This window comes from Dothidotthia symphoricarpi (assembly GCF_010015815.1).
Source record: "Dothidotthia symphoricarpi CBS 119687 unplaced genomic scaffold P153scaffold_19, whole genome shotgun sequence".
In the NCBI taxonomy this organism is placed as follows: domain Eukaryota; kingdom Fungi; phylum Ascomycota; class Dothideomycetes; order Pleosporales; family Dothidotthiaceae; genus Dothidotthia; species Dothidotthia symphoricarpi.
In genome coordinates, this window is record NW_022985026.1 from 67,731 (window position 1) to 81,082 (window position 13,352).

The 13,352-nt window shown below is 50.4% G+C and overlaps 6 protein-coding genes across 6 annotated transcripts; 2 read left to right on the forward strand and 4 right to left on the reverse strand.

Annotated features, from left to right (window-relative positions):
• Positions 1-421: 421 nt before the first annotated feature.
• P153DRAFT_299183 (LamB/YcsF) lies at positions 422-1,241 on the reverse strand (the record flags this gene model as incomplete). Its single annotated transcript, XM_033664264.1, has 2 exons — positions 422-1,055; positions 1,108-1,241. The coding sequence occupies 2 exons, from the start codon at positions 1,239-1,241 to the stop codon at positions 422-424; spliced, it is 768 nt and encodes a 255-aa protein (XP_033520003.1).
• A 53-nt stretch (positions 1,242-1,294) lies between these two features.
• On the forward strand, positions 1,295-5,590 carry P153DRAFT_323616 (uncharacterized protein). The gene is made up of 3 exons (XM_033665215.1): positions 1,295-1,582; positions 1,651-5,166; positions 5,275-5,590. The coding sequence occupies exons 1-3, from the start codon at positions 1,535-1,537 to the stop codon at positions 5,431-5,433; spliced, it is 3,723 nt and encodes a 1,240-aa protein (XP_033520004.1). The 5' UTR covers positions 1,295-1,534; the 3' UTR covers positions 5,434-5,590.
• A 206-nt stretch (positions 5,591-5,796) lies between these two features.
• P153DRAFT_323621 (glycoside hydrolase family 43 protein) lies at positions 5,797-6,839 on the reverse strand (the record flags this gene model as incomplete). The annotated part of the gene is made up of 2 exons (XM_033665216.1): positions 5,797-6,376; positions 6,430-6,839. Coding segments are annotated over 2 exons (990 nt in total), but the record flags the coding sequence as incomplete, so codon positions are not given.
• Positions 6,840-7,892: 1,053 nt separating this feature from the next.
• On the reverse strand, positions 7,893-8,531 carry P153DRAFT_389066 (uncharacterized protein; the record flags this gene model as incomplete). The annotated part of the gene is made up of 1 exon (XM_033670810.1): positions 7,893-8,531. One exon carries the CDS (start codon positions 8,529-8,531, stop codon positions 7,893-7,895), a length of 639 nt encoding a protein of 212 aa, XP_033520006.1.
• Positions 8,532-8,991: 460 nt separating this feature from the next.
• Positions 8,992-9,708, reverse strand: P153DRAFT_299050 (uncharacterized protein; the record flags this gene model as incomplete). Its single annotated transcript, XM_033664257.1, has 1 exon — positions 8,992-9,708. A coding segment is annotated over one exon (717 nt), but the record flags the coding sequence as incomplete, so codon positions are not given.
• A 1,325-nt stretch (positions 9,709-11,033) lies between these two features.
• P153DRAFT_298949 (MFS general substrate transporter) lies at positions 11,034-12,498 on the forward strand (the record flags this gene model as incomplete). Its single annotated transcript, XM_033664244.1, has 2 exons — positions 11,034-11,306; positions 11,362-12,498. The coding sequence occupies 2 exons, from the start codon at positions 11,034-11,036 to the stop codon at positions 12,496-12,498; spliced, it is 1,410 nt and encodes a 469-aa protein (XP_033520008.1).
• Between the last annotated feature and the right edge of the window lie 854 nt (positions 12,499-13,352).

Here is a 13,352-nt window from a genome sequence, read left to right on the forward strand (position 1 = left end):
CACAGGTTTAGTGTTCAGTTATTGATTCGTCGCACTTCACCTGTCGATTGGACTGTATCCTAAAACGAGTACAAAATCACGTGCGTCTCTGATTCCGGTAAGTTTGGTCACTCGCTAGGGATCCATTCGACAGCCATGCGCTACATCGAGATTGTCGGCGGAGCTGCGAAGAAGTGCATCTGTTCGAACGCTGAGTGCGCTGGCTGACACGCTGTGACACTTTTAACCCCTCTATAGCGAATATGCGTTTACGTTGCATCGACGATATCGCTGGGCCGATGATGTGGGAAAGTCGAACCACAACCAAGGCCTAAGAGAGCAAGCAAGAGGGCGGGGTCACCGCAAGAACGCGGATCATGCCTAAGTTGTGTTGATTACTGCTAGGCAGATTGGAAGAGCCAGAGACTGGAACAGACAAGCATTACGCGTTGGGAAAGTGCTTGCTGTTGAACTCGTCGACGATCTCTCGCGCTGCTTTGACTATCTCCACTGCCCCAGGAGAATCCGAATGACAGCAAATGGAGACCTCATGATCGCCCACCGGGAGCTGCAGCTCCTCGCCAGAGACTGCTGTGACAGTCGCATCCTCGACTTGAGTCCGTACATGCTTCTTGATGTCGTCGGGATGCCATGCCTTTTTCTTCCGGTCGATGACAAGCGTCTTGTCGCTGTTGTACTTGACGTCCCCGTAAAGCTCGGCGACAAAAGGCAATCCAAGCTCGTTTGCAACTTCCTCATGCAGTGTGCCGGCCAGCCCAAATACGGTTGTACCCTTGGGCACAGCTGCATACACTGCTCGACAGACTTCTCTGTCCCTATACATCATACCATAGAGCGCGCCGTGAGGTTTGACGTGGTGTAATGGTATAGCTTCTGCGTCCAAGAACGCCTTGAGCGCCCCGATTTGATATCGCACCGCGGCGGTCAATTCTTCGGGAGCCATCTTGATCTCACGGCGACCGAAGCCTTGAATATCGGGTAGCCCAGGGTGAGCGCCGACTGCGATGTTGTGCTTTTTGCACGCGAGGACAGTTTGATGCATTATGAGAGGGTCACTGGGCTTCATGTATTAGCGGAGCTCATGGAGTCGCAAAGGCAGGTACGTACCCAGCATGGAAGCCGCAAGCCACATTCGCATAATCAATGAGGGGCATCAGCTCATCATCAGGCCCACACTTGAAGTTCCCGTATCCTTCGCCCAAGTCGACATTGATCTTGACTGGATGCTTGATCGTCGGCATCTTGGTGTTGCGTGTCGTGGTGGCAGGATCGTAGATGCTATGCTGTAGCTTCATCGTTCGCGACCCTTGCCATCAACCCCACCTTTCAACGCAATCAAGTGACGTCGATCATACAAGCCGTCACTTGCCGAAACAATCGCATGTCGCAAAGCGGGGATGTCAAGGTAACGGCGCGATAAGGGCGAAGGCGCGAGGAAGGAGGGGTTGCCGTGAGAATGAGGCTCGGCGCAGCATGTTGTGACCACCCTCGGGACATAGGACAAAGTCCTGGATACACGCTGTGCTAAGGAGCCATGGAGAAAATCAAGACGCTGCTGATTGCGAACCGTGGCGAGATCGCGGTATGTTCAGAGAGTAAACAAAGCCTCTTATCGATAAAGGTTCGTGCTCACATTTCCTCACGTGCCAGGTACGCATAGCAAGAACTGCGAAGAAACTCAGCATCCACACCATCGCCATCTACTCAGAAGCCGACGCTGCATCTCAGCATGTTCGCGATGCCGACGAAGCGGTGCTGTTGCCGGGGAGCAACGCGACAGCTTACATCGACGAGGAAGCTATTCTCCAGATAGCGAAACAAAAGGGAGTAGACGCAATCATCCCCGGCTACGGGTTCCTGTCCGAGAATGCTCATTTCGCGCGACTGGTGAGCGAGGCGGGCCTCGTATGGGTCGGCCCTTCACCGGAGTCTATCGAGGCATTCGGTATCAAACACACCGCAAGAGGCCTGGCTGAGAGCGCACACGTGCCCATCGTACCAGGCACCAAAGGGCTCGTTGAAAATGAGGAGGCAGCTGCATCAGAAGCTGAGCGTATCGGTTTCCCCGTCATGTTGAAGGCAACAGGTGGTGGCGGTGGCATGGGCCTCATCACCTGCAACAAGGTCGAAGAAGTGCGTGACGGTTTTCGAATGGTGCAGTCGCGTGGTAAGACGCTCTTCAAAAATCCAGGTGTATTCATCGAGGCCTTCTTTCCCGCGAGTCATCACATTGAAATCCAAGTGTTCGGCAATGGGCAGGGTCAAGCCATTCACTTTGGTGAGCGCGAATGTTCTATTCAACGACGCCACCAGAAAGTCATCGAAGAATGCCCAAGTCCTTTCGTAGAAAAACATCCCGAGTTGCGACAAAAGCTAGGCGATGCGGCGGTTCGCCTAGCCGAGTCAATCAAGTATGGTTCCGCGGGGACTGTTGAATATCTTGTGGACGACAAGTCGGGAGACTTCTTCTTCCTTGAGATGAACACGAGACTCCAAGTCGAGCACGGCATTACCGAGCTATGCTACGATGTTGACTTGGTAGAACTCATGCTCAGGCAAGCTGATGCCCAACTTACAGGCAAGGGTGGGCTTGACGGCGAGACTCTGAAGCAGATGCAGCCACTGGAGCCTTCAGGTTCAGCTATAGAGGCCCGTGTCTATGCTGAGAACCCACTGAAAGACTATGCTCCTTCACCTGGGTTGCTTCAGAAGGTCGAATGGGAAGATGTCCCCGGCAGTCGCGTTGACACATGGGTGTTCACAGGATCGCGCGTCACTCCGAACTACGATCCTCTTATTGCAAAAGCTATGGTTCACTCTACGAATAGACAGGACACAATTGCTGGCATGAAGCGACTCCTCACTCAATCTTCCATTTGTGGGCCACCTACAAATTTACAATTTCTCGCCAGCATCCTGAACGATCCGCGCTTCAAAGCGGGCAATACAATGACCAGCTTCCTGCAGGATTTCAAGTATAACCCGCACGTAATCGACGTGATCTCGGCAGGCGCATACACTCTGATTCAGGACTTACCTGGTCGACCAACTGTCGGCAAAGGCATACCTCACTCCGGGCCGATGGACCCCATGGCATTCCAGATCGCGAACATACTCGTAGGAAATCCGCGTGGTAAAGAGGGCTTAGAGATCACACTAAGCGGACCGGAACTACGATTTGTTGGTCCTGTTATCGTTGCGTTATGCGGTGCACCCATGGAAGCCGTACTTGATGGCAATGACTTTCCCATGTGGACAAGTGTGAAGATCGAAGCTGGCCAGAAGCTCAAAATTGGAAAGACCACTGGTGATGGATGTCGCTCGTATCTGGCTGTTCACGGGGGGTTTCCTGCAGTTGCAGACTACTTCGGCTCAAAATCGACGTCTCCACTGGTTGCAATTGGTGGCTATCAGGGTCGGGCACTAGCACCAAGCGACTTGCTGCAAATCTCAGACAGCCTGCCAGATAACTTCACATCTGTCGTCCTTCCAGATAATCTGCGATTGACATATCAATCGAAATGGGAGATTGCAGCCATGGTTGGGCCTCATGACGAGGGCTACTTTGATCCTAACTTCATCGAAACTATATATGATACGGAGTGGAAGGTCTCACACAACGCCTCGCGCAGTGGTATCAGGCTCGTCGGACCCGTACCCAAGTGGGCGCGAAAAGATGGTGGCGAGGGTGGTGCACACCCAAGCAATTTGATCGAGTACGGATACCCATTGGGCGCTTTGAACTGGACAGGAGACGAGCCATGTATCTTTCCTGTTGACTGTCCCAATTTCGGTGGCTTCACGAGTAGCACAACGGTTATCAGGGCGGACTGGTGGAAACTTGGACAGCTCAAGGCAGGCAATACTTTGAGGTACATTCGCGTTGGCCTTGAGGGAGCGTTGGAGGAGAGGAAGCGAAATGAGGCCTTTCTCGATTCGATTGAGCAAGCGATCAAGTCCTCCAGCGGGTTCGACAAGATAGAAAAGCTCGATGGTGTGAGATTCGATGAGCGCGACGGCGGCAAAGCGGTGGTATGGGAGAAAGAAGGCGATGGAAATACTCCCAAAGTCAGATACCGACAGGGAGGCGATGATCACCTGCTCATAGAATACGGCGACGAGTCTTTCGACCTCAACCACCGTTGCCGTGTCACTGCTCTCGAAAACGCCCTGCATTCTGACTCAACGCCTGAAAACATCAAACTCAACCTCTACAACACTGTCGGATGCTGCACAACGCTTTTACTCTACTACAATGGTGCCAGCCTTCCTCGATCAGATCTCATTGCGCACCTGCAAAACATCGAATCACAACTAGGCGATTTGCGCGCCACCAAGGTCCCCACACGCATCTTCAAACTCCCCATCTCCTTCGAATCCAAACTCCAAGACGAAGCAACCCAGCGATACATGATGAACCAACGTCCTCACGCACCCTATCTCCCCGACAACCTCGCATTCGTGGCAAAGAACAACGCCTTCTCGTCTCAGCAGCTCAAAGATATCTACCTCACAGGTCAATTCATGGCGGTCGTCGTTGGCTTCTTCTGCGGCAACACAGTCTCGCTACCTGTAGATCCTCGCCAGCGTCTCTCCGCGCCCAAAATGAATCCAAGTCGTGTCTTCACGCCAGAAGGAACGGTGGGCTGGGCAGGAAGCTGCATGTCGATTTACCCCGTGGATTCGCCTGGCGGGTACCAGATGACAGGTCGCACGGTGCCGTGCTGGGATTACTATTCGTATAAGCCTGGTTTCGTGAAAGACGCACAGCCATGGATCTTCCGTGACTTCGACATCCTGACGTTCTATCAGGTTAGCGAGCAGGAACTCGATGGCTTGCTGGCTGATTTCCGGGCAGGCAAGTATGACTGGGAATACGATGAGTTTGAGTTCGATATGGCGGAACATAACAAGCTGCTGGCGAGCACTCGCGAGGAAGTCGCAGAGATAAGAAAGAAGCAAGCTGTCGCGCAAGATGAGATGACGAAGGCGGAGAATGAGAGCTTGGAGCGCTGGCGAAAAGAGAAAGCCGAAAGTCAGGTCGATGAAGGGACGGTGGAGAAGTTGCTTGATGATCCAAACATTGTAGGTGTGGAGGCACCGGTTGATGCGAATGTCTGGAAAGTCGAAGTCAAGGAGGGGGATAATATTGATGATGAAACTGTGGTGAGTGACCTGCATCTATTGTGTCGCTAGCGCGGAGCGTGTCGCAATCGTCCTCAAAACACTTTTCAGTACGACTCTTTGCGAGTATAACATGCTGACGCGGCGCAGATTGTAATTCTCGAAGCGATGAAGCTCGAGATTGCTGTGAAGACACCGGAGTCTGCAGCACAGGCAGGGAAGCTGAAGGTAGAAAGGATACTGGTGAAGTCTGGTGACACGGTAACGGCTGGACGGCACTTGGTCTTGCTCCGTGTTTCGAAAGGGTGAAGTGATGCGGGTCAGTAGATGAAGCAGTTATGTCGGTTGTTTGTGATGCTTGCTATAGCTATCCGAACGGCTTGAACGCGAAAATTTTGACACGTATATCTATCACAGCATCTAGAGTTTATGCTGTACATTATTCACGCAATGCATACTTATTCCCATGAGTCAAGAACTCAATAAAATCCTTTCACTTGAGACTGCACTCATGATTGAGCGTCAAGTAACTAGATAGGGCAATACCGCTAACGTCGCGACTCTAGGCTTGAAAAAGTCTTACATTGCACGAAATATTGTGATATTCTATTTTTCCAAACAAATTCCTCACTTACAGTGAGGTTTCTTCTTCTCTACCCAGGTCTACGCTGGATACCTCGCTTTGATAGCATCATACTCCTTCTGCGTAATCTGCGTCACAGAGCCATGCTTCAGCCCCGCAGGAAACCCGGTAGTGTTTGACGCAGTCCACTTCCCTAAGCTTACAGATTCAAAAGGAACATACTGCGTATAATTGTCCAGAAGCAGATGATACTTCCCAGCCACCAAGTTGTCCGCATACGACGCCGTGCCCTCCCACGGACTTCCAGAAGTGACGTATCCGGGAACTCTCGTCCACGATCCGAAAAGGCCACCAGTTGTGTTTTCCTGGTAAACTTGGAGGGTAGTCTCGTTTTTGATGAAGCGCGAGAAGTGGCCGGGTTTCCCGAGGTACTGGAATTCCTGGTCGATGACGGGGGTTCCCGCCGGCGCGACGTAGTCCTTGGGGGTGCTAAAGGTAGAGAAATCTTTGGTAGTTGCGTAGCGAATGCGGTCGAGTCCTGCGGTTCCGGTGTGGGCGGTGTCTGAAGAGGCATAGAGGCGTGAGGCCCAGAAAACGTAGAATCGTTGTGTTGCATCGTCCCATACTGCGGAGGGGGCCCATACCATGCCGGCAGTGGCGCCTTCGATGCTGTGATGGTGTTAGATCTGAGTCATGGGGATGCGGAAGTGACGTTGACTAACGTTTTCAGGCTCGAAGATGACCAATCAATGAGGTTGCTTGATTTCCAAACAACGATGCCACGACTACCTGTACGGGTTGCTGCGTCCCAGGAGAAGCCAGAAGCATTGATATCTAAGTCTGTAGCGATCAAATAGTGTTGGGTGCGAGCGCTGTTTGATGCCAGAAAGACATCCCGTACAGCTTTAGTGCCGACTGTCGAAGTCAAGACAGGATTGCCCTTGTTCAGTTTGGTGAAGCTCGTGGGCGAGTTGCCATTCGAGAGGTACCACTGAACTGTCGGATTTACATCCGAGAACGTCGAGATGAGATACCCGGCATAACTACTTTGGCGTCTATCCTGCAGAGGACTTGCGAGGGTGATTTGGAAAAGAGCTGAAACAGCTGCTAGCGAATATGTAAAGAACCTCATCTTGAAGGATTGCTGCAAGATCACGAGCGCATATTGATCATCTATATACAGTATCTTTTCAGACGGCGTTCCGCCATTGACCAATGGACGGAAAATCTCAAGAAGTAGATCTCGTATATGTTGAAGATCTCCGGGCTTATGTTCCCCGCATCTATACAATATTCCGTAACAGCTAGCTGTATTTGGCAGGAATCTGGGGTTGGCGTCTGGGCGCGGACATCCCAAATTACGGCACGTTGTTGCCGGAATTGGAATGTCTCTGGACCTATGGGATATTGTTGCAAACTACACAAATGAGAGTTAGGGCAGCTCAGTTTCATTTGACTGATTTTCGGAATGCTGTCGTTGCAATGGTTTGCCCCTGCATCAAAATACGTGGTTTCTTGTGAGTTCGTTTTATGCCCGTTATGGATGAGACAACGTGCAGTTTGCCGAGGCACGGACTGCTGCTGATACATTTCTACCACATGACTACGTCATACTGTTAGTGACATGCTGAATTTCCGAGAATCACGTTCGTACGTACCTTTCTTATTTCTTTTAATTAATGAGGGTTTTCACGGCTGAAGCGGACTTCAAACAGATGTCTGAAGTTCTATTAAAGAAAGATGTAAAGAGGTTACAACGAAGCGCAAAACCGCATGTACTGTCCATTACGGAAGCTCAAAATGCGACTTCCAAGTCATTGAGTGACTTTTAAATCAGAATGGATGTCAGCATGACTTACATCGAAATAAACAAGAGCGTGCTTACTTTGACACGACGTTCTACAAAGGTATCAAAACCTCCAGGGAATCAGACTTGATATCTGGTCGCCAAAATGACTATGTTAGAAGTATCCCATTCACCATGGTATTCTGCTAATCCAACGTTTGATTAACTGCGTCTAGGAGTAGATTGCAAGAGATAGAAAAAGGAAGAGAGACTGCATTGCGAAGATCTGGACTGTAGATTCCCTTGAAAGCATTGTCATCTCAGGATTGTATACATTTCGATAGACTACTAGCTTTACATGGGATACCTCATGATACATATCACCCTGAGGCCGTAGGTCTAGGCCTGACGCTTTTGCTCATGCCAGAGAACTTGAGTCAACCGACCCGCCCAAAGCTGTTTAAGAAGCCTCCCGGCCTCGCCCTCGGCATGCAAACACACACTGAATGAAACCTCGTCATTCTTAGCCACAACCCAGATTCGCGAGACATAGATTCCAATATCTTTAGGCAGAGTCACCGGGTGTCCGCAGGTCATCACTCGACGCACACTACCATCAGCTTGCTTGAACACCTCCCCATATGTTTCACTTATGACCTTTATAATCGCTTCCCTGTTGTAGTTCAGGTATGCGTGGGTTTGAGCAACAAACTGACCCAACGTGATTGGGCTCCCATCCTCATTGTCGATTGTCAGGCGGGCTGGTGGCTGGTATTGATACGGGTAGTTCATGCCCTTGTCGAGATATCGCTGCTCCTCTGCGTATTTGTCTTCACAGACATCAATACCCACCTGGATGCGACTCAGCGGTGGATCGGCAAGGGACTCGTCCGCAAGAGGATGGCCGAGGAACAAAACGTTTGTGGTCTGATCGTGGGGACCAATTGTGATTTCGATATGCTCTAAGGTGGCCGAGATGTTCCAGCGCAGGCGGAACAGAAGATCCTGGCGGATGCGATCATCTAGATCAACAAACATCCCGTGGTCTGGCGTTGGAGCAAGGTATGTTGGAAATAGAATTTTGTGTTCGGATGTGAAAGCGGTGTGACATGCGGCGCAGCTTTATAAAAACTCTCTGCAAAGGCTAGCTCCACCTTACTGATTGCTTGGCGATGCAATACTGAGTTCATATCTCACGCCACGTGAGTTCAGACCTGCAAGTTCAGCACCACCCACTAATTTCACTCCTTCACATTGCTGATAGCATTGACACCAACGCTTATGCCTCGTGCGTTTTCTCTGAAACCTCAGTGTGACATGCGAACAGGTTGTTATCTCCAACCAATAACTCCGTCTCCTTCTCGGTTCTTTCACCTATCTCCTCTGTAGCTACTTAGTCAAGATCTAGCGATACTGGCAGGTTTGCGAGCTGTGTCGATAAAACTACATACTTGCGCCGTCTTCTTTAACGCAAAGTGCTTTGGCATAGTTTTGCAAATCATCTCACTTCCGCATGTCGTGCCTTCAAGGTTTGTTTCGTTTTCCTGATTTTGGCTCCTTTGTCACCCCAGAGTGACTTCTCACGGTCGCTTTCGCATTGGCATATTGGTCTCCCTCTCGATGCTCCGTCTTGTTGTTGTGAAGTTTCTATGCGCCCGCAGTCGTCACAACATCGAACCTGACCTCGTTTCTCGCATCGCTCGCAAACTACGAGCACGAGATGGCACCCTGTTCCAGCACACTTTCCGAGGCGATCCTCCGATATGCCGCACTCGTGACAAGTTGATACTTTCTTTCGAGTATCGGCGTCCATACTTATTGATCCTCGGCCATCGAACACATAGTTTGTTCCTCTGAAAAAGCTGTCCTCTTGCGTTTTCCTTCCCGCCTCGATTTCTTGCTGTATCCATGCCTGATATGCCACGATTCCACCATGAAGAGTGTATACTGGAGCATCGCTACGGTCCCCTTCTGCGGCCAAAGCCTCCTGCATCCAGCGCGCGCCTTTCTCACATCGAATGCCACCCGTACAATAAGTGGCGATTGGCTTTTTGTAGATCTCGTTTCCAAGCACATGTCTCGCCACGTACCCGGGCCATTGACTGAACCTGCGCACCGCTGGTCGAACAGCTGCTTCGTCGTTACTCGTGACAAAATAACCGATTCGCGACTCGTAATGATTCCGGACATCGATGAGTGGTATTGAGCCTTCCTTGCAGATTTCGTGGAATTGCTCTGGGGAGAGTGAAACAACATTTGACCATGACGCAGGTGAGTAGTTCGTGATTCCTAGCGGTGTGATCTCGGCTGTCACTCTGACAGAGGCACTTCCACCAAACGCGCAAGCACAGCCAGCTGTAGGTTTGAAGAATGCATTACGTGCTTCCACAGTCGATAAATCGATGCCAGAAAAAGCCCAATGGTTGCGACACTCCTCTATGTATCCCTGGATGAATGAAGTGCTTCCGCCGAGCGTGATGTTGAAGCCTTCCTTTGCGATCCTGAACTTGCCACCCAGATCGAACCGCAAGGCGAGGTCTTTGTGAAAGTTAGCCAGCGATTGAGGATCCTTGGCGTGCGACGAATGTTCTGATAAGAGCCTGGGTGAATTTTCCCAGTAGCGGTAAAAGAGCAGGACTTCTCCGCCCAGCGCCTGCGCGGGACATGTGCACGTGTATGACACCGGATCGGAATTATCATGTGTTTTCGAACCCATATCCAAAGCGCCGGGATGTGATGCAAGTGATCCTGTAGGTACGAAAGAAAGCTTGAACAACGCAGCGAGTCAGATCGAAGTGGAGCGCGTCAGGTCGCGCAATAATTGTGCTAGATGAGGTAAGCGTAGCCCCTGCAACCATAACCACAACCGAGCTCTCGGTTAGTCGAAATACCCGGAATCAAGGTCTGTTCTTTGCAGCAACACAGCAACCCTAACGTGCAAGATTGAAAGTACTACGAATATATGCATGCTGGTAGGCGTATACAAACAACGCGTAAGGCGTAGGAATCTGACAGTTTTTTTGAATGTAGTTGTCAAGCTGTTGTAAGAACCAAGTACTCTTGTTTCTTCTTTTGCTTGCACAGAGTACCTATGCCCATTGCTGGTAGAATATCTGTCAGCGACTCTCCCAAAATCCATGTGCCCATATCGATATAAATAATGTGAAACAAACGACATAGAGAAACTTGTCACGTAATCGTTTAGCGAAGTTCGGCTTCGCATTGTTCCATAAAGGGCCAACACGGGCCGAATTTGCCGTTGCCGACGTTGCAGGCGATCTTCGTCATCATCACAGCAATTGGCTGCAAGAGAGAATTTTTCGAATTTCGAGCCAGTACTTCTTTGATCGCGTATGGTTACTCGATTGGGGAAGAAGAACAGTGATATTGGGCGCTACGGGAATAATGGGTATATTTCCGTCTAATTTTGGTGATGCAACCTCAAGCTATCGTCCCATTACAACCCTTCGCTACCCTATTTTACCAACTGTTTGAGATCCCACGAAAACAGGTATAATGGAGAAGCCTGCTAATAGCGACATGTATGATCTGGAGGAGCAGGTCATCGCCGACGAACAGAAATCTGGCACGAGCGCATGGCCAAACCCAAGCGATGACGAAATCGAGCGAACCTCTGGGACGATGGAAGAACAACAGCAACCCACAACTCCGCCAAAAGAGCATGCGTCTGGCCTTGCAAAGATTCTATCGCGAAGGTCTGTAGTATCGTCGTGGAAAGATCCGGGGCCTGCACCTGACGGAGGCTTGACCGCCTGGATCCAAGTTTTTTGTTGCCACCTCACCATCTTCACAGTAAGTCAAACCGGCTAAGCGATTAAAACACAGCATTCCATTAACAAACGTCGAGACCTTTGGCTTCTTTACTTCGTATGGAGTATATCAGACGTACTATGTGAGCGATTTGGGCATAGAGCCGTCGACGGTTTCCTGGATAGGCTCGATACAGGTACTCTTCCTCTTTGGCATTGGGGCAATTAGCGGCCGGGCGACAGATGCTGGTCTATTCCGACACTGTTACATCGCGGGCGCAATGTTCCAGATGCTGGGCATATTTACAATGGCCGAGTCGACAAAACTGTGGCAACTCTTTTGTTCCCAGGGCGTGTGTCTCGGGATCGCGAACGGACTGCAATTTTGTCCTGCCATGTCTCTGGTCTCCACGTACTTCGTAAAGAAACGCGCATTTGCCCTTGGCTTCACTGCCCTTGGATCGTGCACAGGCGGCATTGTATTTCCGGTCATTGTCCAGCAATGCCTGCCACGCCTCGGCTTTCCATGGACAATCCGAATCATCGGTTTCATCATGCTGGTCCTCAACATCGTCACAATCGCGTTGTACCGCACACGTCTCCCGCCTCGGAAAACCGGACCACTCGTTGATTGGGATTCCTTCAAAGAGGCTCCCTATTCGCTCTATTGTGCCGGAATGTTCTTCGCATTTTTCAGCCTCTACTTTGCCTTTTTTTATATTGGCTCATACGGTCGCAATGTCTTGGGCGTTAGCTACCAGCAGTCTATCAACCTTCTCTTGGTACAAGTCGGCATGGGGTTCATATTCCGTCTCCTCCCGAGTTACTTTGCGGACAAGATAGGGAGTCTCAACGTTCTGATTCCGTTCGTCTTCATCTGCAGCATCATGATGTTCGGATGGATTGGCATACACTCTGTTGGCGCTCTGTATACGTTCGCGGTCATTTACGGATCGGGTAGTGCAGTCATTCAGTCGTTATGGCCTGCTGCCATTGGTGCGATGAGCCGGACGCCTGATCTGAACAAGTCCGGAGTCAGGATGGGCATGGCGTTTACTATTGTGAGCATTTCAAGCTTCACGGGTCCACCGTTAGCGGGTGCTCTGATCCAATTGAACGGCGGGAGCTACACCTATGCTAATATCTGGGCCGGGACTTCCTTTTTCATTGCAGGCTGTTTACTCATCGCAGCTCGTTGTTCGGTGGTGGGGTGGAAACTGAAAGCTAGAGTTTAGGTATGTTCTTGGTTGATCGAAATACCAGGAGTTAAGGTGCAGCATAGTCTTGCAACAGCGCGACAACTACAAGTAGAATTAGCATAGAACTCTTATGTCAGGATATCTCGATGTATGTGCCTAGTAGGCACGTTTGTAAACTTTATTAGTGTAGTTTTGCTGCTTGTAGGAGCCACAGAGAACCCAGCTTACTTCCCGCTTCTGCAGGTGTCTAAGAGGCGTGTTTGCATTTGGAAGGCGCTTAGTCACGTTGATATCGACATCTTGGCTTGTATAGCATCTGGTTTGCATAGCTACACGGTTGGGCATCTGGCGAAGAAGTGCAGAGTGAGTAAGAACACAGGTCATGCAAATACGGCACCAAGTCCAACAAACCTTGCAGAACACAGATGAGACCATGTATCAAACGTCTGGCATGAACTATGGTCCTTAAAGTAACAGTCGGATATTAATCAACGTCAGTCATGTTCTAGAAGCACTTTCTAATCAGGCATGAGCCTTTTTTGTGGCACAAGAGGCAGAAAAAGCGGATGCTACTTGTCGTCGCTCACTGCTTGAGCCACAACTGAGTCCCCTTGGTAAGGCTGGCCGCCATTCTGTCCTTGCACACTCGCCAAACTAATCGGTACAAGTCTATTTACAAGACGAAACTACAGCTAATGCACTGGCTTGAGTGGAGGGAGCATATCCAGTCCGCCGTTGACGGGTATCGGAGCCTGTACCATTTTGGAGATATCATTCCCACCGGGCTGCAGCGCCAGACGCAGAACGAGCTCCTAGAGCATGTCCACCAGGTTCCCGCCGAGAACAAATCTGGAGACAAGGAAATCGAAGAGTACAATGGGGAGAATAGC